Source organism: Esox lucius, chromosome 6 (assembly GCF_011004845.1).
Source record: "Esox lucius isolate fEsoLuc1 chromosome 6, fEsoLuc1.pri, whole genome shotgun sequence".
NCBI classification, from domain to species: Eukaryota; Metazoa; Chordata; class Actinopteri; order Esociformes; family Esocidae; genus Esox; species Esox lucius.
The window spans coordinates 9496393-9523038 of NC_047574.1; the positions used below are offsets into that span (position 1 = coordinate 9496393).

A 26646-nucleotide genomic window follows, 5' to 3' on the forward strand; every position below is an offset into this window, starting at 1 on the left:
CAGGAGATTAGTTAAGCTCTAGGGCAGTTTTTCTTCCAAGGGGCCCTGCGAATGTATTTGGGATTCATGAGTGGCATAATGTTCTCAAGTGCCTGGAGATTTTATACCAACATCTGTCTGCTCCTACCCGGAGTCTAAAACCGCTTCCAAGCACCCGTCCAGATATATACAAAACAATGACTCACTGACCACAGAGTCAAGCTTTTGCAGTGGCCTCAGTCCCTCTCAGTCCCTTGACATAAAGCCTATTGAAAACCTGTGGGTCGAGCTGACAACAAGAGATCACAAGCAAAAACCAAGAAGTGAAAGATCTGGAGAGAATCTGCTTGGATGAGTGGACTCCACAGATCCCTCGCTGTGTGACTGTCATCCAACATAGTAGACACAGTGCTGGTGATCAAGTACAAAATGATGGGCAGAGGTGCCAATAATTATTAAAGATGATTTTAGGAAAAATATTCAGCAAAATGTGTATTTATGGAAATGTCTTTTAAAGATTTCACCACAGTTACAGATCAGTTTCTCTTATTTTGAGTGTGGGATCAAGCTGATAAAATGTTTCACATCCCCTTTTTTTACTTGTTTTTACAAAGGTGCTCAGAATTCTGGGGGCACTGTATTTGCACGTATGCGTATGTTTTTTATAAAGAAGAATCGGTTAGTTTTTCATGACGATGTTTATATATTTGTGGTTCAATACCGGGGCTCAGTTGCAGACAATGTTTGATTGTTTTATATCAGCGTTACTATACTGTGATCTTCAGTAAACAGGGCTTGCCTGGAAAAGAGACATTGTCAGTGTGACATTCTGTTTAGTGTTGATAAAAACAATTATTGTGTTGTCTCTCCACCCAGATCTGCCGTCTACAGCAGCACCTGTCTGCAGGGGAACACCAGCAGGACCTCTTCCTGGGTCATCCTGCTATGTTTGTCTCTCGGGACACCCAGCCTCCTGCCCACAGTCTGGTGGAGCTCATCCAGTTGTGTGGGGGCACAGTCTGCAAAACGGTTCGGCAGGCAGGCCTATGCATTGGGGAGTACCATGGCAAGAGACCGGAGGGGAGCAGGATTGTCTCCGAGCAGTGGGTCCTGGGTAAGAATATGTATACAGGTTCACAATGGCAGGCGTGGTCACCGATAAACAAATAACTTTTGAAACTCGTCAGTATATTCATGTTTTGGGAAATGAAGGCTATTCCATGCAAGAAATTGCCAAGAAACTGAAGATTTCATATAACACTGTACTTGTCCCTATACAGAACAGCACAAACTGGCTCTAACCAGAATTGAAAGAGTTGTGGGAGGAGTGTATTTCAACATTAGATTTGATGTTAAAATAGTATAGGGTTCATTTTAAATCTTAGATTAATAGAGAAATGTGTTAATAAAAAGTTGTGATGTGCAATTCAGTCGTGTACAAGAATTATCACAACCACTGCACCTCAACAAAATGAAAATTGCAGTATCCGATCGGTACTCTGTATAGGCATATACTGAAAGTTCAGTACTCATATCAGTATCAACAATGGAAAAAGTGGTATCAGTGCATTTTATGTAGTTATTAAGTTAGGCATTTTTACCCTTTTTTATGCTTCTTTAATAATAGCATTTACTTTTCTTTCAGATTGTATCACACATCTCAAGCAACTGCCATACGAGAACTATGACTTGGAATGAAAAATCCCTATAATATGAAATTGGACTCAAAACACTGAGGGCCCAGATGAAAATGTATTCTTTATTTTCTTGAATTTGAAGTCTGACGGTGATCTGTAATTGCATTATATTTAATAAAATGTTTGTTTTGTTTACAGACATGTATGTTTGTGATTATAAAACGTCAGAATAATTGGCACGATTGGTAAAGAGGACAAACATGAACAACTTACCCACTCAAAAATCTACACTGAAAGCTTCTTTAAATGGTTCTATGAGGAACCATTAAAAAGGGGGTTATTTAAAGAACCCTTTTAAAAGGTTCTTGGAAGACCTTATAGGGTTTCCCCCCACAGTTTCATTCTAAAGGGCCCTCCAGTAACTGTTTCTTTTTATAGTGATATCCTACACATTGATGCAGTCATTTACACAGCTAATGTGCATATTTACACTTTCTAGATATGCAGTTATCTAGATGTATAGAGATGGGTTGAGAGTTGGGAGCAGTGTAGTGCAGCTGTTTAATTAGCAATTTACAGTTAGGAGGTGGCTTGTTATGGCTATCATAGTCTTGTCAGTCTCTGGGGCATATGTCCGATTACTGAGGGCCACAGCACGGGGGGGGTTTTAGTAGAAGAGGGGTGAGAGCATGCATCCTTCCTGCGCTCCAGTTCTGAGATAGGCATGCACATTTTGGGCTCCTATCTTTAAATGCGTCCTGTTAGGAAGTCAGTCATCCCCTGACAGACTGAGCTGGACATGTTGAGTAGGTAGTGTTTGTATTGTACTAGTTACAAAATTAAGCCAGAAGAAATAGAAAAATAAAATAGAAATTCAAAATGTCTAACAAATACAAATTGAAACAAACATGAACTCAGAAAACAATATCCTTTTGTACAATTTTGAATGTTAGGCTATAGGTATTAAGTTATTATTTTAGGCAAGCATTATAGGGCCGATTTAGCAGACACGGATTAAACCTAGTCTAGGACTAAAAACTCAAGTTCAATAGAAAACTCCATAGAGCTTGTTTATTTTTTGTCCTATACTAGGCTTAATCTATGTCTGCAAAACCGGCCCTTAGTGTACAAATAATTGAGCTAGCTGCTATAAGATTTACATCAATCATCAACATACATTCACCTAAAGGATTATTAGGAACACCTGTTAAATTTCTCATTAATGCAATTATCTAATCAACCAATCTGTTGGTAACCATAGCTGATCCGGTAACTGGATTGTCCCCCAGTAAGGAGATGGTGCTTAAACCCCCTGCAGCCGTGGAACTCAACATACCATCAGCTACTCTGAAAAGACCTTCAAACCACTATCTTTTGTTGTCGTGCTCTTGTTCATTCGCTCTCTCTGTCTGCAAGTTTCCATGTATGTATGCACACTCACCTAAAGGATTATTAGGAACACCTGTTCAATTTCTCATTAATGCAATTATCTAATCAACCGATCACATGGCAGTTGCTTCAATGCATTTAGGGGTGTGGTCCTGGTCAAGACAATCTCCTGAACTCCAAACTGAATGTCAGAATGGGAAAGAAAGGTGATTTAAGCAATTTTGAGCGTGGCATGGTTGTTGGTGCCAGACGGGCCGGTCTGAGTATTTCACAATCTGCTCAGTTACTGGGATTTTCACGCACAACCATTTCTAGGGTTTACAAAGAATGGTGTGAAAAGGGAAAAACATCCAGTATGCGGCAGTCCTGTGGGCAAAAATGCCTTGTTGATGCTAGAGGTCAGAGGAGAATGGGCCAACTGATTCAAGCTGATAGAAGAGCAACTTTGACTGAAATAACCACTTGTTACAACCGAGGTATGCAGCAAAGCATTTGTGAAGCCACAACACGCACAACCTTGAGGCGGATGGGCTACAACAGCAGAAGACCCCACCGGGTACCACTCATCTCCACTACAAATAGGAAAAAGAGGCTACAATTTGCACGAGCTCACCAAAATTAGACAGTTCAAGACTGGAAGAATGTTGCCTGGTCTGATGAGTCTCGATTTCTGTTGAGACATTCAGATGGTAGAGTCAGAATTTGGCGTAAACAGAATGAGAACATGGATCCATCATGCCTTGTTACCACTGTGCAGGCTGGTGGTGGTGGTGTAATGGTGTGGGGGATGTTTTCTTGGCACACTTTAGGCCCCTTAGTGCCAATTGGGCATCGTTTAAATGCCACGGCCTATCTGAGCACTGTTTCTGACCATGTCCATCCCTTTATGACCACCATGTACCCATCCTCTGATGGCTACTTCCAGCAGGATAATGCACCATGTCACAAAGCTCGAATCATTTCAAATTGTTTTCTTGAACATGACAATGAGTTCACTGTACTGAAATGGCCCCCACAGTCACCAGATCTCAACCCAATAGAGCATCTTTGGGATGTGGTGGAGCGGGAGCTTCGTGCCCTGGATGTGCATCCCAAAAATCTCCATCAACTGCAAGATGCTATCCTATCAATATGGGCCAACATTTCTAAAGAATGCTTTCAGCACCTTGTTGAATCAATGACACATAGAATTAAGGCAGTTCTGATGGCGAAAGGGGGTCAAACACAGTATTAGTATGGTGTTCCTAATAATCCTTTAGGTGAGTGTATTTCATTGTTTATTAGCCACCCTCTTTTCCCGCTGTCAAGCATGTGTTAAGTAAGTGATGATATCTTGTTACAGGAAAAAAAAGTTAGCCACACTGTTCTTTTAACCCGGAATTCGTGTGGGTCAACGGATCTGAGAGCAAACCACAGCTGATGACCTCAGTTAGCTTTGTAGGCGTTGGTGCTGCCTAAATTGATTCTGATAGAAATCCCTGCTGATGCTGCCTCCCTGCTCCCAAGGGAATGCAGACCAATTTAGGGATTGGGGATATTTGTCAATATGAGCAAGATCCAACCAAGATTGGGCATCCAGATCCAAGGGGCTGTCACGTTGAGTGCCCTTTCCTAACTGCCTTGCTCAGGAGCAAAGGGCTTACTGTTCAGATCTAATTAGTGGCAGTCGAGGCGTGTACATCAGTGGTCTGCGTATTGCTACAAAATAATATTTTAGACTGCTGCATCATCTGGGAGGGCCAAGATAAAAATTCTGCGAGCAAATGCTAAATGCAATATAAGTCATCTTTGGGGGTCTCTAAATAATGAAAATAATATATTTTAATAATGAAAATATGAGCAAAAGAACATCCTCTCCTCTCACACTTCAAACCATTGTCATATAAGCCAAGCAATTCACTTCTCAGGGATCCCAACTTTTCTTTTAGGTTTCAAAAAATTGTCATTAGGAGTAATTCATTCATTGTATAAGTATGCAGCAATCACAGAATATCAGCAGGCACACTTAGTGTTCTGTAACAAAAGTCTGAACAATCATCAAATGGCATTAGTGCACTAACTATTTGCACAAACACTGACTGCTCTATTTGGATGCTGGAAGTGTGCAGGTTGCCAACTTTTTGAGATTTGGTTTGTCAAACACATGAAAATAAGAGTGCTGTGTGTTCATGCCTCATTAAAAGGCACATATACTGTCAAATTGAATGTCTTTAATATCAAGCCAATACAAATATTTCAATAGACACCCAACAGCGGATCCTTCATAGCTCATTTGGTAGAGCAAGGTGCTTGCAGTACCAATAATGAGTTTAATTCCAGGGGAGGCTACAGAAAACATCTATGCACTCAATACTGTAAGTATACTGTAATTTTACTACTCATTAGTTGCATACCAACCTATTAGTTGGATACTTGACTACTGGAATAGGAAACACTTGAATTTGTAGTAAACGAATTAACTGAAGGCATTTTATAGATGTTAGCTAGAGTTTAAAGTTCCAACAGAGGTATTTATAAAGGGGATTAGACGAGAAAATGAATAAGCTTTGACTTTTCCCACCTGACCTCCTCAAAGTAAAATGAGACAAAACATTATTTACAAACCGCGATCTAATAACAGTCTTTGAAACATAATTTGTTTACAAAATGTATATGCATTATGAATAATATAAAGAATTGTAATTTTTAACGTAGCTGGTTCAGTATGTGGCGTTTCTCAAAGAGTTCAAAGAACGTGAATATTATGTGCAACTTCACAAATGTAATTCCTCCAACTGCTGACTGCTGGAAAACTCGGCATTAGCAACAATAACCAGACAACTGTGATGTTTTTAACCAATCAGCTTCCACGATGTTACCTAGTGACTCACGTCATTTCAACATGGAGTCCACGATGATGCGGAGGCGTGTGATTGACTTTGGTGGTAGAGTCAGGTTTTAAACTAACTAAAACTTCATTGGAGGCAGGATTACTCGTATACTAAGAATGTAGTAGTGGCTGGCCCCTGCAGTTTTAAACATTATTTTACATAGGTCATTACGCGTTTAGGTCATGGGCTCGGTTAACAGCGTTCAGCTAAAATGTGCAGCTAAGCAGTTCGCAGAGGAGTAGCTAGCTAGCTAGTTGAAGTGAACTGGCTGTTGGATTTTCTACGCTAGATCGTTTGCTGGTTGTCAAATTGAGGTTTTGCGACATGCAAACACTGGCACGTTTTATTACTCTATGCTGTTCACATCGGTGATTTTCAAGGGCTGTCACTACCTCTAACGTAACATTAGCTAATTCATTAGCTCATATTGCTTGACAGTTTAAACTTTCCTTTCAACAGGAAACAGTCGACAGTACATATAGAAAGAGAAAGGGCTGTTTTGTAAAAAACAGTTTGTCGGTAAAGCAAATTTAACAAACTATAACCTAGTGTAAAAATACAGAATGCTGCTCTCCCTGGTTGTGCACACGTATTCGTTGAGATATTGGTTTCCTGCAGCGGTAATGCTGGGCACAGCTCCGGCTTATTTGCTGTCATGGGGTGCTTGTCGCCTGATTTCTACTGTCCTGCCATCAAGAATGTACCGCAGGATGGATGACCACCTCTATAACATCTACCAGAGCCTCGTCTTATATTTTTTTGAAAACTATACCGGGGTGGAGGTGAGTAGGCCTAATGTACTTTATGTGGTATGATCGGTTGAAATAAGCGCTCTGCCCGACATTGTTTCACTTAAATTAATACATTTGAAACCAGGTCTAGTTGTGTTTGAAGTGTCCAGCTTAACAGATTTAAGGGCAGTTAGTTGAGTTTGCTATCTGCAGGACGAAAAAAAAAACTAGCTGTTCATGAACAGCAAATCACTAATTAGGTCACTGAGAGGTTTCCACTACCTTATGATCTGTGCTTCTCACGCAAGTTTGGGGAGAGGTGTTTGTACCTGGGGGGCGAGGCAACTTGATCCACGGTGAAGGGAAAAAAAAAAAGCATTTTGTGAGCTATGTTGCCAATTAACTGGGTGCATAGTCTTTAGCACACATTGGATTGAGAGGGGGACTGATTTTCATATGGAATGATCTCTGTTCTGAACTTTGTAAATGGCATATTGTCTGTGGTGACATCATTCTGGCATGCTTTGCTTCTTTGCTGCTTGATTTTGAATATTCTAATTCTCAGGGCAGTATTTGCCTGGCTACCTGTTTCACATACCAGCAGTATGCTGTGTCACAGTTAATCTCATCCGGGGTAGGGGTGAGCATGGCTGAGAGAGTGGCTCACATGCTACGGACTGGTCGAGAGTTTGATATCAGGACTCACTGTTTTGACCAAATCAAGAGTGATTCACATTATTATTTTGGCGAAATCCTGAAACTTGAAAAAAAAACAAAAGGGTCACTGATCACTCATCCGATCACTCTAAAAATGTAACTCATAAAGCCATGAAAATGGTTCTTGAAATGAGACCATTTGGTAGCAGTCTGGAGTACTGAGCGTTCTTTCACATTTTCTTTATGTCTATACATTGTTTACCGACAGAGGAGTAAAAGAGTTTTTGTAGTTCTTATGGGATATGACCATTAAACAATGTTCATGACTCATGAGGTGTTATATTCACGAAGAATCAAGGTGCAGGTAATTGATTTAAAGTCTAGAAATTGATGTAACAACTGCAGGTTGTCCACTTTAAGAAAACACAGAACTGTTACTTAGGCAACAGTTCCTGTGTGGAAATGCTTGAAACCTAATTCTGCATTTGTGTTGCCACATGGCTCGCTATAACCCATATTGCCTGTGGTTAATCCTCATATACTCCTCTTATAGATGCTTGAAGTGTTACCTGACTGAAATGTTCTACACAGAGGTGGCGATGAAATTGCCATTATAGGAATACAGAAGATGAGGCCTGTGTGCATTAATGGACAAGAACATGACTAACCGGATTAATGCCAGAGATTCTTCTGTCACTTCAGTCAACCATCAACTAGCCTAACCGGAATAAGTCATGGATTTAATCGCAGCTGTGAGAATGGGCTTGGTCTACCTCAGTGCAACTTTACAAAGCAGCTGAAGGAACTGAAAAATGTCAATTCAATGTTTATTTACGTATTCAGTGACTCTTCATTATTTAGTCTAGAAATGTATACCTATGTATTTCATTTCGGTCCTGTAGTAGGCTACATGGGAATGTAAAACGGGTAACAGATGTTGTGTAAGGTTTGAATACAGGGACAACAGGGTTGCTTTTAATTGCTTAGCTTGCTTGACCCTCGAGATAACACCAATATGTTTTTTAAGGGGTCTATTCTTTCGGACTATTTTTTTTTCCATAGGTCAGTTAACCAACCCCCACAACTTCAGTGTTGGGTTATAAACCAGAGCGGGGTCTGGGAAATCTCTCTTGTATTTTCCACATCTCTGCATGCCTATTTGCTCTTGCAATGTCTTAATCTCCGGACATGTTTTAGCTTGGAGACTTGCACTGTAATAATACTTTATTTATATTTTACATTTATTTGTTACATTAATTCATTGACTATTTGGAATTAATCTTAAACAGGTCAAAATCTATTTCCTTCACAGCTCTCTGTTTCTGTTGCACACAGTATCTCACAGAAGTCAGTACACCCCTCACATTTTTGCAGATATTTGATTATCTTTTCATGTGACAACACTGAGGAAATGACACTTTGCTACAATGTGAAGTAGTGAATGTACAGCTTGTATAACAGTGTAGATTTGCTGTCCCCTCAAAATAACTCAACCCACAGCCATTAATGTCTAAACCGCTGGCAACAAAAGTGAGTGCACCCCCTAAGTGAAAATTTCCAAATTGGGCCCAATTTGCCATTTTCCCTCCCTGGTGTCATGTGACTCGTTAGTGTTACAAGGTCTCAGGAGTGAATGGGGAGCAGTTGTGTTACATTTGGTGTCATCGCTCTCATACTCCCTCATACTGGTCACTGGAAGTTCAACATGGCACCTCATGGCAAAGAACTCTCAGAAGATCTGAAAAAAAGAATTCTCTACATAAAGATGGCCTAGACTATAAGAAGATTGCCAAGACCCTGAAACTGAGCTGCAGCACGGTGGCCAAAACCATACACCGGTTTAACAGGATAGGTTCCACTCAGAACAGGCCGCGCCATGGTCGACCAAAGAAGTTGAGTGCACATGCTCAGCGTCATATCCAGAGGTTGTCTTTGGGAAATGGACGTATGAGTGCTGCCAGCATAGCTGCAGAGGTTGAAGGGGTCGGGGGTCAGCTTGTCACTGCTCAGACCATACACCACACACTGCATTTGTCTGCATGGCTGTCGTCCCAGAAGGAAGTCTCTTCTAAAGATGATGCACAAGAAAGCCCACAAACAGTTTGCTGAAGACAAACAGACTAAGGACATGGATTACTGGAACCATGTCCTGTGGTCTGATGAGACCAAGATAAATGTATTTGGTTCAGATGGTGTCAAGCGTGTGTGGGGTCAACAAGGTGAGGAGTAACAAAGACAAGTGTGTCTTGCCTACAGTCAAGTGTGGTGGTGGGAGTGTCATGGTCTGGGGCTGCATGAGTGCTGCTGGCACTGGGGAGCTACAGTTCATTGAGGGAACCTTGAATGCCAACATGCACTGTGACATACTGAAGCAGAGCATGATCCCCTCCCTTCGGAGACTGGGCCGCAGGGCAGTATTCCAACATAACGACCCCAAACATACCTCAAAGACGACCACTGCCTTGCTAAAGAAGCTGAGGGTAAAGGTGATGGACTGGCCAAGCATGTCTCCAGACCTAAACCCTATTGAGCATCTGTGGGGCATCCTCAAACGGAAGGTGGAGGAACGCAAGGTCTCTAACATCCACCAGCTCCGTGATGTTATCATGGAGGTGTAGAAGAGGACTCCAGTGGCAACCTGTGAAGCTCTGGTGAACTCCATACCCAATAGGGTTAAGTCAGTGCTGGAAAATAATGGTGTCAGTCTGTTTCAGCAAGCTATGTAAGCAGCATATCAAACACAGACAGGCAGTCTGCATAGTAATTTCATGTTCTATTTTAATTGTCATGCGCAGGCAGACAGACTATTCAAAACCAGTTTCCCCCTGTCAAATTCTGGTTAACAGCAACAGTTTAGCAGTGCAGAGGTGGAATTCTGGCAATGTAAAATAGGGGACAGTTCTTGAAATGTGATATCCACTAAAAATGTATTCACTGGGAGTAAGGTTCTTCTAATACCAAATTCTCCAGACCTCTAGGAGTACTGACCAGGCTGTGGTTTTGGACGTATGGCTTTGCGAGACTGGTAACTCTTAAAATTGAGTTTTATTGACAGAATTTGGTCTACTTCAAAGTTCAGTCAGAGTCTGTGTAACATAAAGGAATGTAGGCTATGCCTAGAGTAGTAGGACTCTTTTTATTTATTTTTTTAATTTAGCTGATGCTCTTGTCATGGACAGAATCACTTTTTCATATATTGACATTTGAAGTGGGACTGTGTATTGTAGAGGCTGTTGCAGAGTGTTCTGTGTTGTTGCATGCGTTTGATTTATTGAATGAATGCATCAAGTTTTATGCAGAATCCTCTTAGGAAGTGGTACTAACGAGCAAAATCTGAAGTTATGTTGTGCACTCATCCAGGTGATGTGTGTATGGTCATTTGAGTGTGATTAAGGCTTAACAGTTTTTTCTCTACCTCAAAGTTTTACTATGGGAACCCATATGACCAAAGCGAAGTGTTATCACGATAGGATGTAATCTTTACTTACATTTTTTTTTTAAACTTCTCTCAGGTTTAATTGCAACTCATTCCTTTAATCCATAACATGCTTTCTATCATCTCCAGACAATTCCTGTTGTACTGCATTGTTCAATGATTGACTAATTGGGAGTGGGCAATTTCACACAGGTTGCCACAGTTGTGCTTTGGAAAGGTGTGTTTTCTGTCTGGAGAAGGTGATTATTTTAGCCCACCAGTTATGTGCACTTTACATCTGCAGTTTTTAGAAATAATTTAAAATGTATTTTGTGACTTGATATAATTTAGTTATGTCAAACATCCTCTTAGTACTTTGGAACGGGTACGCAATGAATAAGCCAACTAAAAGCTACAGATTTAGGTTGCCAAGATATGAGAGCCAATTTGGACATTTCAGCCTGACACTGGGGTTAACACCCCTATGTAGCCACTGCCAGATCATTCAACAGATTTCTGCTACACATTGCATATACACAATTCTTCAGTCCCCTGGGGGGGTGGTATGACCAGGTATTAGTTAACCAAGTTTTTAATTATTTAAAAGTGATCCTTTGAATCCCCTTCACATTAGATTTGCAGACAGAGTGCTGGAGTTAACACCGTTATTATAAGTGGCTTAAATCTCAAATCCCAAAACCCATTTTACCATCGCCGGTCGTTGTCCCAATTTGCCCTGAGGTATTGGGGATTTGCGCTTTAAACCGGAGGGAGGACTGCTGCTTATTGGCCCACAAATGCAACTTCCAACACAATCTGGTGTCCAATCCAGGGATCAACCAGGGACTTCGGTCTTTGGCTTCAGATGCGGGACGCTATACTGCCGGCATTTGTGGTGCGAATTTGAGGCTCGCCAGACTCATGTTCTTACTATTGACGTCAGACCGAAGAAAATAGGGACATTACAGTTTGTGACCTCTAATGTTTTGAGATTGTCTTTGGTGTTTTCAGAATGTTGTTGCGATGAGAAAATCAGATGAGGTATTGGTCATTTCACTGACTCGCTGTACAGCTCTTCATTCAGTGGTGCAGATTGGCTGTGGACCCCCTGGGTCTATGAGGTCTCTTTGCAACTCCTTGTGGTAGGATAGTCACCTGCAAGCTCAGCTGTGGTTGTTGGCCAGTGTATGCCTTCTCCAAACACTTAGGTGCTGGCAAGAACTTTTGGTTGATTGTGCAATGTGATAAGCAGGCTTATAACTGTACTCGCTGAGGCATGGTTGGCTTGTAACTGTACTCGCTGAGGCATGGTTGGCTTGTAACTGTACTTGCTGAGGTATGGTTGGCTTGTAACTGTACTCGCTGAGGCATGGTTGGCTTGTAACTGTACTCGCTGAGGCATGGTTGGCTTGTAACAGGAAAGTTGTTACAAATTATATCAGTTTGGTAACCACCCAGATGTCTTCCATTTTGTCTTCTAGAACTTAAACTATGCTTATTCCTCTTCCTTTAGGTTGTTATTTATGGAGACATACCAAAGAATAAAGAAAATGTGGTATACCTTTCCAACCATCAATGCACAGGTGAGCTTTTTCTATTCAACAGGTATGTTTTTCTTAATAATTGTTCTACTAATTCTGAGACAAAATAATTTCTCAGTAAAAACAAATGGTGTCACTTACAGTGGATTGGATTATTGCCGATATGTTAGCTGTGAGGCAGAAAGCCCTTGGCCATGTGAGATACGTCCTCAAAGATGGGTTGAAGTGGCTCCCGTTATACGGGTGGTATTTCTCTCAGGTAATATGCTATTACTACTAATATATGCCTATCTGAAATAGTTTAGTACTTTAAAATATGTATATTATGTTTGTAGGTATGATTCATATCGGTCTATTTGGTATTCTTTTTGAATTAAATGTTATTTTCTAGCATGGTGGTGTGTATGTGAAACGAAGTGCCAAGTTCGATGAGAAAGCAATGAAAAAGAAGCTCACTTCACAGACAACGTTGGGAATCCCAGTAAGTATTTAGAGGTTTTTGTCCGTCCATGTAACTTCCTCCATAAATAATTGTTTTAAATAAGCTCCAATAACATTTGACATTGCTGCCAAACAAAACAAATTCATAGCCCGGTTGTACCTGACTGTGTGGAAAATGGCAGATTTGCATCTGCAGATACTCAATCTAGAACCTCAAAGAGCAAGCAGTAAATTGGAAAAACTCATTAGGATGGTCAGAACTTAGAAAGAAACCTGGAGACCGCAGTCTCGATGCTGTCAGTAAACAAATAACATAGAAATGCTCATAAACTACCATGGAAATGCTTATAAATCTCAAAGGCAACCGTTGTCCGACCCCTAACTCCACCAGCCCTGGATGGTGCTGGTACAGTTTGCACTGCCCTCTGTGGGACCCCTGGGCTGTGTGGGTATGTTGCCACCAGGGTTGGATCTCTTGGCCATGATGCAGTTGGCCATGATGCAAGGCATTGATTTATACTAATGTGCCACTCAGGAGCCACCCAATTTGTCATTTCCAGTCAAATGTACTGTTATTATAAAAGATACAGAATAGAATAAATAATTGTAATGGGCATTTTGATTGCTTTCATGTACTTCCCTGTGTCTAGTCTATATAAGAAAAGGCAATCTGTTGCCAAATAACTTTTTCCCAGGACATTAAGATCCACCGTATGAGTATGTTAAGTATAGACACGAATGTGAGAAATGTATACCATGGAACATTTTGAATGTACCCTCTTTGACAGCGTCCCTTTTGACTTAAACGCCACTTTGGCCATTAAAGAGGTGGTCTGATAGGGACATTTTGGTCCTGAATGCTAAAACATTCACAGTTGCGGAAAGTTGGCGCTTATAAAATTTAATACCAATTTAAACATATATTAATCACTGGAAAAGATAAATGTTTGTGTTGAATATAATTTAGACTATACAAAATAGTTAGTGAAATTATTTACTTTTTATTTTTTAAGTTTAAATCAAATATTTTGACTGGACATTGATTATCAAAAAATTTGTTAAGTACAGTTTTTGCAGTTTAATATTTTGTGGTTTAGACCAGTGGTTCTCAGACCTCTCCTGGAGATCGCCGTTTGACAATTTTGTTATTGCCTTGAAATAAATAATCTGAGCTGGCGGTCAAGGGCTTGACAAGTGGTAGACCAGTTGTTTCAGGTGTGCTAGCTCTGGAATATATTGAATACATGTAATGACTCTGGGTACACTGGAGAGGTTTGAGAACCACCTATTGTACATCATCCTAGACAATTTGTTCTTAAATAGAGGTTGGATGTCATGTTCATACTAGAAATATAATTTATAGAATGGACCTGTCCCTTCAGGATATTCAATTTAGCTGGTGCAGGTATTACCAATTACTTCTATATGTTTATCATGTAGAATTGACTGTAAAACAGATATTCCAAGTTGAGTCAGCAATCTCTGACGTGAACCTCTAACCATGAGTGTCATTGTGTGTATTCTTAATAAATGTATCCCATTCACCTTTCTGCCTTTTTGGTGTTTTTAAACCTAGCCACTGGTTCAAAAACATCTGGTTGCATGCTCTTTGAGGTTTTAGGCCGTATAATTGCTTTGCGAAAATTTGCTTGTATAAAAAGGACCTTACAAAATACCTCTGATACCACTTGAAAGTTAATTCCAATTGTATCCCAGTTTTAGGTCAATTAATACATTGGCGAAATCTGAATTCAGTAAAGAGCATGTTGTATCTCATTTGATGATGGAAAAAACACAGATTTAGGGCTGTTCAACCCTGTTGTTACAGATCGACTGTCCTGTAGGTTTTCTGTAACCCCAGTTCTGACTAAACAGATTATTATTTTAGTCAGTTTAATTGTAATCAGATTTACTAGAGTAAAGTTGGAGAGAGCCTACAGGATGATTGTTCTCCTGAAGCATGGTGGGGCAGCCTAGACAGACGGACAGTTATTTCTGATACTAGAGAAAGGCCACTTACCAAGACCCTTTATGATTTCTTAAAAGGATGTTGTGAAATATGTGGACCTTAACCAGGCATACTGCTTTTGCAGGCAAGAAAAAGTTTTAACTTCAAACAAAGTATTTTTACAATTAATATTTTTTCTCTAAAATGTTCATTAGAATAATGAACATTTTAGAGGTTCCTGTTGAGCCTGAAATTGACCACCTATTGAGGAAGTGTAGTGTGTGAAACCAATTGGTACTTCAGGCAAAGCAGTCTTAACAAACCAGACTGATTTTAATTTCTATTCAGTTTTGACCAAAACCTGTGGCATCTGAGCTGTGCGGTAAGAACGATTCTGTGGTGATTGTCCTCATTCAGCCCTTGTTTGTTTTCTAGATGTACCTTGTCATCTTCCCAGAAGGAACACGATACAACCCTGAACTGAAGGAGATGATCCGCGACAGTCAAGCTTTTGCTACTAAAGAAGGTGCTCTTTCATGCTTTCAAATTTACTCCAGTCTTCAGGGCCTGATTGGTGACGTTTTTGCCAAAAATCCCTACCAACATGCCTAAGTTCCACTCAACTACACTTGGGCTGCAATTCAGTTTGCTTGGTTCTGCTTCATTCTTGGGCAGTCTGAGAAACAGAATATGCATCAGAGCATATTTTTTCAGGGCATTCAACTATGTTAAAAGCACACAAAACAGTGGCCATTGTAACCTAAGCATGTGTTATTTTGTTGACATCCCATTTACTTTACCAGAGAAGCTAGCTAGCATAACATGATCTTCGAAGCCAGCTGTACTCGACTGTGCTCTTTGTCTTTTCCCATACTAGACAGCATGTGCTCTTGGAACTTCACCTTCAAAGAACGTAGGGATTCGTTTTGAAACACAGCCATGTTCTTTGATTTAAATTGCCATTTGTTTAATCAGGTGTGTTTATGACAAGGCTGGGTGTGAAGTTACACCAATCAGGCGCCAGAGAACGGGAGTTGCCCATACCTGATTGAAAGTAATTGTATTCTTAATGACTTATGTAAGAGGAATGCATTGCAAGAGGTGCTTCAGGTTGTACCCCGCCCACCACTCCCACATTCTCCAATGTATTTATGTATTTACTTGGCATATACAGGTTTGGAAAAAATTAAGAGACCACTGCACTTTTTTCTTTCCTTTCCAAAAAAGTTGATAAGGAAAGTTTTGAGTGAGGAACAGAAGTGTTCTATTTGCAGTGGTCTCCTAATTTTAACTCTTCTGTTCCTCACTCAAAACCTTTCTTTCCAACTTTTTTGGAAAGGAAAGAAAAAGGTGCAGTGGCCTCTTAATTATTTCCAGAGCTGTATACTGAGACTTAACACAGACTACAGTTTGCCACCTCCGTTAAAGGGCAAATTAACTCTCTGATTTGACCCGTTGTTTTTTTTTTATGCTTGATCCTTGAAGGACAATTGCCCTTTTTAACTTGATGTCGCTTCACCATCTCAAATGGGATTAGAAAAATGGACAAGGAGAGAGAGAAGGTTGTGAGGAGTAGGCAATTATGATCAGCTTTAGCTTACTTCACTGTTTGAGTGCTGCCAACTGTGGGCCAGTCCGGGGTAATCTGTGACATAAACATTTTATTCATGACAGGTATCATTTAGCAAAACTCAGTTTTGAATGAGACTTCAATTTATAACCATAATTATCCAATTTACAATTCGTAGTACATTTTGACCCTAGAATACCTTTGTTGTACAGTTTCTCTTTAAAATCAGACAACCCTGTTGTCAGTTCTCTGTATTCAAGACTAAACTTGAAAGCTGAAATGCCTGCCTGACTGTTTTGGATGTTTTTTTCCCCCATTGTCAGTGGATTGCTGGTACAATGCCAAGAGCTTGGCAGCTCAGACCAGTGAGCAGCTTGAATAAAATATCCCACAGGCCGTAGCTTAAAAATTGGGCAAAAGATTAACTTGTGATTACAAAAGTATGTCGCTGCTGCTTGATAAGCAAATTGTTGTTGAACCTACTTTAGTAGTGCAAATTCAGTTTCTTGAAAGCTGTGGCATATTACATTTTGTTTTAACAAATGAGGATATTTTCATTTGTAGCGCAGTTGTATTACTCAGTTTACTCTAATGTACAACATTTCCCATATTTATAATTGCAATCTTAGTCACAAAAGACTAAGATTGCAGTCCTTTCATCAGAAACACTTGTGAAACACCTATTCCCATGTTGTGGATCTTCATATACTTAACCTGTGAGGCACCAGACAAACTGCAGTCCCTGTGTGAACAACTACAGATTTGACTGGAAGAATCTGTCACAAAATCAAAATGAAAGTTTCACCTGCCCCTGTAAATCCTTGTAAATCGTTCTTGGGATTTGGGCTAGACATGTGACTATATGATCTACTAGCGGTATGGTGGGAGCACAGAAGAACTAGAATGTGATGCCACACGCATTTTACCGACAACAAGATGGGGGGGGGGGGGGGGCAACTGGACAGCGTAAAGATGGATGGCAGAAGCTAGAAGCCCAGCCATGTCATAAATCCAAGTTTAAATGACTCAATGCAAAGATGGATTAATGGAACACTGGCATAAATCTGTTCATGTTCTTATGCAAGGTTACTTGGCTTGGACTGTTTGGAGGAGTTTAATAACCTGCTTAGGGACTATTTCCCATTGCACTTCCATCAACGGCAAGCAACAACATGCGATGACCAACTTTTTCTGAAAGGAAACAAGATGCTAAATGTTTTATAGGCCACACAAATGGGTTAACATCCCCGTTCACCAAAGCATGCCGCCAGATTTAACCAATGCTTTCCTGTCTACTTCCCTAGGGCTGGCCGTCCTAAACCACGTCCTGACCCCAAGAATGAAAGCCTCTCATGTTGCCATAGAGACAATGAGGGACCACCTGGATGCAGTGTATGATGTCACTGTTGTGTATGAGGGAATACTTGGAAAAAGCAGAAGACAACCTGCCCCAACCATGCCAGGTATGTCCTTATTCCAGATTATTGCGCAACCAGAGCTACTCTGTCATTTTATTATCAGTTTATCAGCGTAAAGCTTGTTACATTGTCCCATAATTAAAACAGAAAAACTATTGGCTTCCTGTAAACAGTGGATATTATTTTGCAGTGTTTTCGATTCCTCCGTGTTCCTGAAGCCTTGGTGTGAAAACATCCTGTTGCTTTCATGAATAAACAGTGACGTGCCGGTAGTAAACATCACGGGAAGAATAGCAAAGCGTGTTTGTCTAAGTTCACCTCGCAGTAATTTCCTGATATTTCCCATATTACTGAGATGACTTGCAAAAGAGGGAGGAAGTTATTGAATGTAGTCTGAACTGAAACCAGAAAGTTCTTCTTTTTTTTTTCTCAACTGTTGACCTAGTCACCAAACTCATTTAAGGTACCAGATTACTTTGAAATGATATATAGTCACCCCACTCACCTATATTTTTAAGACATTTTAACCACTGCGCTAAATGACCTAGATGCAGAGAGTAAACAGCACAGTGGGTAAATTCAAACCTTTAATCGTCTGCTTTCCTTTAAAACTTGTGTTTGTGCGATGAACAGTGTTCATTGAAAACATTTGAAGGGAGCTATTGGGCTACTAAGAAACCTTAAACACTGCAGTGAATACAGGAACCAATAAGAAAATGTAAAAATGAAATAAAGCAATTTAAGGAAAATAAAACTAATGAGAATGCTCTGTAATGTCCCCTAAAATCTTGTGGCCTAAGTCTAAGCCAAAATATTCCAGATCAGACATCAAGAAACCTTTTAGGGCAGATGAAAATAAGAGACAACAGCTCAACAGTGTCAGCAGGATTTTTTTTCTTCAGTCGCCATTGGCTAGCATGAACCTGACTACTGTATTAATTTGATGTCTTCACTAGTATTTACACTTTTCAACTCAAACTAACATTGAAAAATCAGAAAGGTATAAATACCACAGAAAGCCCTCACTTCTGGAGATTTTCAGGTATTATCCCAGTGGGAATTAATCTCTCAACCCTCCACTACAGTAGATTACTGTATGTTGTAGCTGCCATTGTTTTGTGTGGTTGAAATGGTACAGCGATTAAACTAAATGTCATAAATACTTTGAAAACATTGATGGTATCTTGCATACACTAATTTTGACTTCGTAGTATTTTAATGTCCCAAAGAAACTAGTTAAACCCCATACAGGGCCCTGTGTAATAACTCCTACTAAGGCTGGGGAAATAATCATTCTACACACTAATGCCAGAATCTACCCACATCTGGCAGCTGTGGCGCGGTAACATTAGGCCCTATTAATAAATAATTTGTATCGATAGAATGTTGTGGGGGGGGTAATACTATACCGTATCATTTACATCCCCCCCCCCCCCCCCCAACCCTTACTAAAGGTGTTGAACCACATTGCACAGACTCCGTTTCGGTCCCGTAACCACAGTGCTTCAACAGCATGGAACAAACCCTTGCACGGATACTGTGTGCAACTGTATGACAGCAAAGTCTTGCATCTTGCCCATCCATCTTGGGTGCTGCTCTTGCCAATGTCATTTCCAAGGGTTCTGAGGTGAAACATTCAAGGTACAAGATCACGGTTCTTTTGGAAGGGGAGGTCGTTGGCTTGGTACCCGGTATTGTTTATAATTTACATGAAGTGCTTGAAGTAAGCATCGGCTTCGTTTGGCTGACGTATAGGCTCATCCATACTCTCTTGACAATCGCTTGCCCCCCATACATCTTGCAGTCCGTATTAGAGATGATCAAATCAACTGTGTGCACAGACCCCCCCTACCCTGACTACATCACACGATGCTAAACCAGTAATATTGTAAGTGTACTGTAATAGCCTAGTCCCTGTAGATGTACCCACGGCTATATACTAAGAATGGAAAAGTGATTGGTTGAAGGTACCGCATTTTGGTTGCTACATTTCACTTTTACCAGGAACAAAACGTTTCTCTCCTGACATATAGGCTGGCTTAAGCCAAATCAAATCAACTATGTATATTTTTTATATTCTAAATGTTTGTTGTAGCACTGGACAAGTTCCTGAAATTCAACTAAGTGAAGGCCTGGTAATAACTTTACATTTTGAATCAGCTGTGCTTTGCGGGGCCCACTATAAAAACGGGCACTGTTGGGGGTACCCGGAGGACCAGAGTTGGGAACCACTGGTTAAGAGTAACCATTGCTTCACACCGTTAACCGAGGGAAAGGATGTGGAAAGCTCAAGTGAAGTTGATTATTACTACAGTTTGTAGTAATAATCGATGTGTGGTCAGGCGGTCATCAGTCCACACATGAGCCTGTGTCCTGCCTCCACACATGAGCCTGTGTCCTGCCTCCACACATGAGCCTGTGTCCTGCCTCCACACATGAGCCTGTGTCCTGCCTCCACACATGAGCCTGTGTCCTGCCTCCACACATGAGCCTGTGTCCTGCCTCCACACATGAGCCTGTGTCCTGCCTCCACACATGAGCCTGTGTCCTGCCTCCACACATGAGCCTGTGTCCTGCCTCCACACATGAGCCTGTGTCCTGCCTCCACACATGAGCCTGTGTCCTGCCTCCACACATGAGCCTGTGTCCTGCCTCCACACATGAGCCTGTGTCCTGCCTCCACACATGAGCCTGTGTCCTGCCTCCACACATGAGCCTGTGTCCTGCCTCCACACATGAGCCTGTGTCCTGCCTCCTAAAAGATAGAAAAAGAGTTACAAGCTAAAAAGCTCTTCCAGTTTGCAGGATGCTTGCGGTCAGGTTTTATTTTTTTGATTGGGGCAAAGCAACCGTGGCACTGGATCGACACTGGCTGCATTGAATTGACAGCTCTGGTTTACCTGCTTCGGTCTGTCTCCATCCAGCTGTTACCAATGGTATCAGCAATGAAGGTGCATAGATGGGGTTAGCATATGTAGCCCAATGCAGTTGTTTGCAGAGCTGGCAATAGAAATAAAATGAATCTCAGAAGTTCTGCCTTATTCTGGTGAGTTTGATCAGCAGTTAATAACACAACTAACTTACCAGAAACTGATGTCAAACCATCTCTCACAGTGCTTTTGGTGCCCTGAAATAGGACACAAGTACCCTCAAATGAAATCTGAGAATCTCTCCTTACATTCAGTTGTAACTCTGCCCTCCAATAATCCAAGAAGGCAATGGTCACAAGTCAGAGATGTGGGTTCGTTTTGTCAAATTCGGGTATATATGTGTGTGCTTTTTTCTTTACTAATAATGTTTTGGTCACTATGAAATAAGACCATCCATAATATTTAAAAGCATACACGTATTCAATATGCCCTTAAATCTGTTATGTAAAGAATGAGGTCTGAATTAATTGGATTTGGCTGGTGCAGTGCTTCTCAAACAGCTGCTTCAGGATGCCACAGACATTTCACAGTATAGTTGTAACTCTAATCTGGATTGCCTGATATACTAAATCAAGGGTTTGATCATTAGTAGACAAGTTGAATCAGGTGTGCTAGCTCCGGAATAAATAAAATGCATGAAACAACTGGGGGACCCTGAGGTGAGGCTTAAGAAGAACTGGGCTAACATGTAATTAAAATTTTCTCTTGTCATGGCTTTTTGTCTCAACATTCAAGTTGCAGGATTAGAAGTGCTGCCAGGATAAAACCCCTCTTGTTATGATTATTCGATCAGTGCATTTGAACAAGTTGCTGACGTTTGATGTAGTGGTTTTAAAATGTTCTGCTATTAGTACTGCTAATATTTATCAGATGACCTAATGTCTTGTGAACAGAATTACTTGATTATTCATCCAAGCCTTAGTTCCTCTCAAATTATTCTTGAGAAATTGAACATAAAATCAAGGCTGGCATTCAATGTTTTTCTATCATTGAGATAATAGCTAAACACTTTAGAATCACTGTGTCATCTTGACCTTCTTTAAAAGCCAGGAGTTGGTGGTCAATCAACTGTGTAATGGAGGTTTTTCAATGGGTCACAGGAAAGGCTGACTGCTGGCCTAATTGCTCCCCCTCTGTGATGGTTCAAGTGAAATGACATGGGGTCTTGGGCTTTTCGTTGTCTCATGAGGCAGTTGTGATACAATCCAGCTGTTTCTTCATGATAACACTGAACCATAAACTGTTCTCCCTAGTGTAGCATAATCATGAGTAATGAAAATGCCAAGTAAGTGCTATGATTGAGGGTGTTTTCACACATTAAATTTGGTTTCCTGAAGCAGTTGAGAATGCTATAAAATGTTTTGCTTTCACGAGGCCTAAAAATAAACATTTCATGGCTTCATTTCTGAGAAACACATGCCTCGTGGCGATAGCGAGTTAGCTGTTCACAATTTGCAAAAAGGTTCCATATCACGGGTGCTGCTGCCTCACCTGCTGATTTGGACATGGGTCTGGGACCTGCTGCTCTTAGAGTTTCACACATCATTCTTAGATCATGCTACCAAATGCTCAAATATCCATGTTATACAGAGATACAGTATGTGATGGCTGCCTAAGAATTGACCTATTGGCTAATCTAAAGGACCAGTTTTGAAACAAAGCAGGGCATTTGAGTCTAAGCTCTGCATTCAAATTCTTCTAAGAGGGTACAGTTTTCTGGAATTGTTGGGGAAAATAACGGGGAAGTTGCAGTTGCTAAATTCCTTCAGTTGGAAAGATGACAGAGGTTTAGAGAATGGAAGTCACATTGTTAAGATATGTAATGCACGTACTGCTGGATTTACAATCTGTTGAACAGTTTTGATTGGGCAACTGGCTCTACGTATGTGGCCGCTATGCTCTTCCTGATGTTGTTTTGTGTCTCATTCATGTTTTCTCTGTTTGACAGAATTCCTGTGTAAGGAATGTCCCAGAGTTCACATCCACTTCGATCGTGTGGATATAAAGGAAATTCCACCGGAATCTGTGTTTTTCCGCAGGTGGCTGCACGAGCGATTTGAGATCAAGGACCAGTAAGTATCCTCTCGCTAACACTGTCATTACACCACTGTGACTCATGTGTACTGTTTACACATTGCACATGCAAGGCCAGGTTCCGTTTGTTAGGAAAAGCATCCTGACTACTGAAATGTTGAACTGCAGTGTTGAGTTGAAGGATGCTTTGTTGTGATTGCTCATTCAGTAATGTATTGAGCGCCCTCGCTGCACAAGAAAAGGGTACACTGGACATGTTTGCAAAATTCTGGAAACTTGCGCCAAACTCCTGGTTTGAGGGGGAGTTTGTCAATTCAGTTAGTGAACCAAACAAAAACGTTCCTCATTGAGTAACAGTACAGAGAATTAGAATTGTGTGCTTCCCGAACTGAAATAAATTGAATGGACCCCATCCAGGTTCGGAACATTACAGATTTCCGTTTTTTTTTTTCCTCACTTGATTCTGGGAATCATTCAACCAGAACAGGAAAACCTGTAAAGTCACAAAACCTTTACAACAGTAACACTGACTAACAGTTGACATGAATGGCTGGTGGACATGAGCCTTTTCTGAAGGAAACTTCTCTTTCCCCACAGGATGTTGACTTCTTTCTATGAGTCGGAAGAGCCGGACAAAAAAGGCAAATTCCCCGGAGACAGTCAAAGATCCCATCTGAGTATAAGGAAGACGATGCCATCTCTGCTATTTTTGGGGGGATTAACACTGCCAATGCTGTTGACTGAGTCTGGCAGGAAACTCTATGTCCGAACCTGGGTCTACGGGACTCTTTTGGGATGGCTCTGGGTCAATCTCAAGCCATAAGAATCTTATGGTGGTCTTCTTGCCTTCTTTCTATGAGTATGAAAGGATCACTCATGGGGGTTCTTTATTTAAAAAAAAATATTAAACAAAGCACTTGTTGCTTTGAGGCTTATACAGGTCTGTCCAAATGTGTTGCTGATGGTCTACCTAGCGGTTGGAAGTAGAGGTATGGGGTGAGAGAAGTGGATTTTTTTTGTTTGATTCTTCCTTGATTTATGAATGTTTTTGAATTCACAGCAGAATGAATGGAGGGATGGAGTGGTTGTATACATGCATTTCTTTCCTTGAATCTCCACCTTATCTTAGCCATAAAGTATGAATAGCCAGAGTTCATCCTTAAACCCTTTCCCCTATTACATAATACATGTACTTTGCATGTACTGTCTCCAACATGACGCAGTCTTCAATTGGTTGACAAGAGTTGGGGTTCAGCTCTCTGAGATGCTGTGCTTTGTTCATACCCTATTGGAATTGAAAACTCTGGGAATGAGAAAATCCTAAATACATTACTCCAGGGTTCCAGCATCCAAAAAAAAATTTCAGGTTTGAAGATGAGTAGGTGTGGAAAGTTAACAATAATATGGTTGTACACCGAGCTTCCCAGTGAGATTGTTGAGTGTACTATTCCAAGGAACATTTGAATGCCGCATTAGAGAGCAAATTTAATATTCAGTACTCCTTTCAAAGTACTAATTACGAAAATGTTTTCAACTGATATGAGGCTTTGGGTCTGAATGCCAGGTTGTTTGTGTGTCTCTTGTATATGTGTGCTTTGTTGAAGTTGCAGAGGTTTCACAAATTGTTGCCAAACTCTATATAAGTGCAGGGGTATCAAATAAGTGTTCTGAGTAAAGCAACAGAAAAATTGTATTGTCCTTTCTAATTGACCTGAAGATTGCAAGAATTCTTAATTTGTTGGGAGAGCTTATTCAAAATACATTTTTGTATACTCTTATCTTTTGCCATGTTACAGATTACATAATAGGTATTGTATAGCTATATATTGAGTCTAAATGTAGATTATCAAAATATAGAATACTTTTTTTTTTTACAAAGCCAATTGTATAATATGCATCACTGTATTCAGAAATATATTTACTGTGAGTCATTATTTTTCACAATGAAAATATTAATTTTTCCACTGTTGTCACTTTACATGTTGGTATTGTAAGCTTATTTAATTATTTAAGAGGTCTTCCAATAGGTATTCATTTAGCAAATGGTAACTTAACTAGTAACATCCAAGGCCTCACTTACATATCCTATTCTTTAATAACAATGTGTAACAGCAATACAGTTTAAAAAAATACATTTATTTTAATTCTGTCAACTTGGAAAAAAAATATTAAAAGAGAAATAATTTTAGTAGACACGATTGTGCCAATAGTACCCAGAAATGTGTGCCTTCTACTGGAGTAGTTAGTCCTCAGCTTCCACCCAGAGGACTGCCTGTTATGACTGCACTGGGACTCCCTCTACTTGACAGCACTGGAACTGCTCTGCACAACTATTTAGTCTAAATGTCTTCAGTTCATGAGCTTCTGGTGGGCTTTAGCATATTTTGGATTTGGTTTTTTCAAACCACTTCATTTGAGGTGATTTATTTTCATTTCTAAATAAAGTACCTCTTGGTGTTCCATCAAGGTAAGGAGTTTATTTCAAATGTCCATGTGTTGTCTTTCTCATGCAATGCTACAAATCTTTTATTCCTTTACTATGACATCATGATAATGTGTCATGATTTTGTATTTCACTGGTCAGAACATTCATTGTGGATACCAACCGTTCTTTCATGCAGTGCAGGTCAAAATGTTTACTCAAAATGCCATGGGGTAAATCACAGTTGTTAATTGTTAATAATTCGCTCTGTTCCAATAGCTTTTTTTTTTGTTTCAAGACTGCTTTGAAAAGCAGGGGTTTTTATTGACATTTTTCTTTTTTATTTCTCAAATGTACATGGACAAACTGTTTTGTTGATCCTTTACCTTAAGCAGTTGTGCATGCCTTTCATCAAATGTAGCAGCACTGGGAAGGGGGGGGAACATCTACCTCTGCCTGTGTTACAAATACAAAAAGATGCTTAGAATATGGAATAAAATTGAAGGCTTTGAAAAATTTAAATATTCATATGTTTATTAAATAGATGTCTATTTTTTATTCATGTTAATTGCTAAATGTCCTATTAAAATGATCTAATGCACTGCTGAGTTCAGAAGAATGTGCTGCTCTTATGCCTATCCTTTAATACTTGTTAATGCAGTGCAGCCGTGGATTCAATATTTTATTGTACTTTGACGTCCTTACCCTATAGCACATTTTAACTTGACCTGATTTGAAACCATAAAGGTGTTAAATGATGATTCAATCACGCTCATGTTCATTTGTGTTTGAGACTTTAGGAATAAAAGGGATGACATTCAAAATCATTTGGATTGACGTTTTTGTACCACTTTGTACTACCATACAACTGGCAAACAGGTCCAGATTTAGAGCTGTCCGGCTTTCAACTTAAGGCTCTTTAAGGCGAAAAGCCACGAATATCTACAATTTGTTAGGGTTATTGCTTTAATTAATTATTGGGACTTATGTACACGCAACTCTCCCGTTGAGCGGATCGCGCGCGCCCGAATCCTCGTAATAGAATGTTGGATCTACATAGAAAACAGATGCTCCGTCACAGAACAAACGAACGTCCGTGCATTATGACAGAGTAGAGACAGCACCTCAAGATAAATGTTACAGTCAAAGGAGCTGAAACAGTCCGCCTGAAGATAATGGAGCATTAGGTCAGAGACCCTTCCAGCCCTTGAATGAGGTATGCCATAGTGACCTTCGAGTGTACTTGCCCAAGCAAAGGAGAGTGATGATCGGTGTTGGCGTAGAAACCCACCTTTTATCCGCATAGCCAACAACAGTTTTGACACATCTTCTTGTACCGAGTAATTTTGAACACAGTCGTCAATGATTAGTGATTATTAATGACATACAAATGTTAACTAACATGTCATTAATTAGCATTTCTGAAATGTCAGTGGACGTATAATAGTTTCAGGTAGTTGGTTAGCGACGTGGCTAAAAAGTACAACCCCCTATTATCGGTCACCTTACTGTTTTTTCAATAACGTTTTATTTTCTCTGTGTTACAGATGACAGACCACAGTCTTCTCTCAAGTGTTTACTGCAACGTTTTAGCTACCTTTCATGCTTTCTGGTGAAGAAAGTCTTTACATCTGGTGTGTCGCGCAAGTCCAATTTCACGATTT

General features: G+C 40.3%; 2 protein-coding genes across 5 annotated transcripts in view; both read left to right on the plus strand.

The window, feature by feature from the left end:
• The window catches only part of mcph1 (microcephalin 1), a 34589-nt gene extending 32778 nt beyond the window's left edge, over positions 1 to 1811 (plus strand). For all 3 annotated transcript variants that reach the window (XM_010888947.4, XM_034292795.1, XM_010888949.4), the window contains exons 14-15: positions 856 to 1093; positions 1625 to 1811. In XM_010888947.4, coding sequence (XP_010887249.2) covers positions 856 to 1093; positions 1625 to 1677 — 291 coding nt within the window. In that variant the 3' untranslated portion in view covers positions 1678 to 1811. The remainder of the gene's footprint in view (positions 1 to 855; positions 1094 to 1624) is intronic.
• Positions 1812 to 5862: 4051 nt separating this feature from the next.
• agpat5 (1-acylglycerol-3-phosphate O-acyltransferase 5 (lysophosphatidic acid acyltransferase, epsilon)) lies at positions 5863 to 25809 on the plus strand. 2 transcript variants are annotated; one of them, XM_010888951.4, is made up of 8 exons: positions 5863 to 6657; positions 12192 to 12261; positions 12363 to 12478; positions 12611 to 12700; positions 15044 to 15134; positions 17483 to 17641; positions 22475 to 22598; positions 23158 to 25809. In XM_010888951.4, the coding sequence occupies exons 1-8, from the start codon at positions 6439 to 6441 to the stop codon at positions 23381 to 23383; spliced, it is 1095 nt and encodes a 364-aa protein (XP_010887253.1). In that variant the 5' UTR covers positions 5863 to 6438; the 3' UTR covers positions 23384 to 25809. The 2 variants fall into 2 exon arrangements, with proteins under 2 accessions (XP_010887253.1, XP_034148687.1); XM_034292796.1 differs by lacking the exon at positions 5863 to 6657 and adding an exon at positions 11282 to 11573.
• The last annotated feature ends 837 nt before the right edge of the window (positions 25810 to 26646 follow it).

Bases quoted from the DNA above. Each gene is read 5' to 3' on its own strand.
- agpat5 (XM_010888951.4), top strand. From the start codon at position 6,439: ATGCTGCTCTCCCTGGTTGTGCACACGTATTCGTTGAGATATTGGTTT. The intron at 6,658-12,191 runs GTGAGTAGGCCT...CTCTTCCTTTAG, and splicing joins AAAACTATACCGGGGTGGAG to GTTGTTATTTATGGAGACAT. The intron at 15,135-17,482 runs GTGCTCTTTCAT...CTACTTCCCTAG, and splicing joins AGCTTTTGCTACTAAAGAAG to GGCTGGCCGTCCTAAACCAC.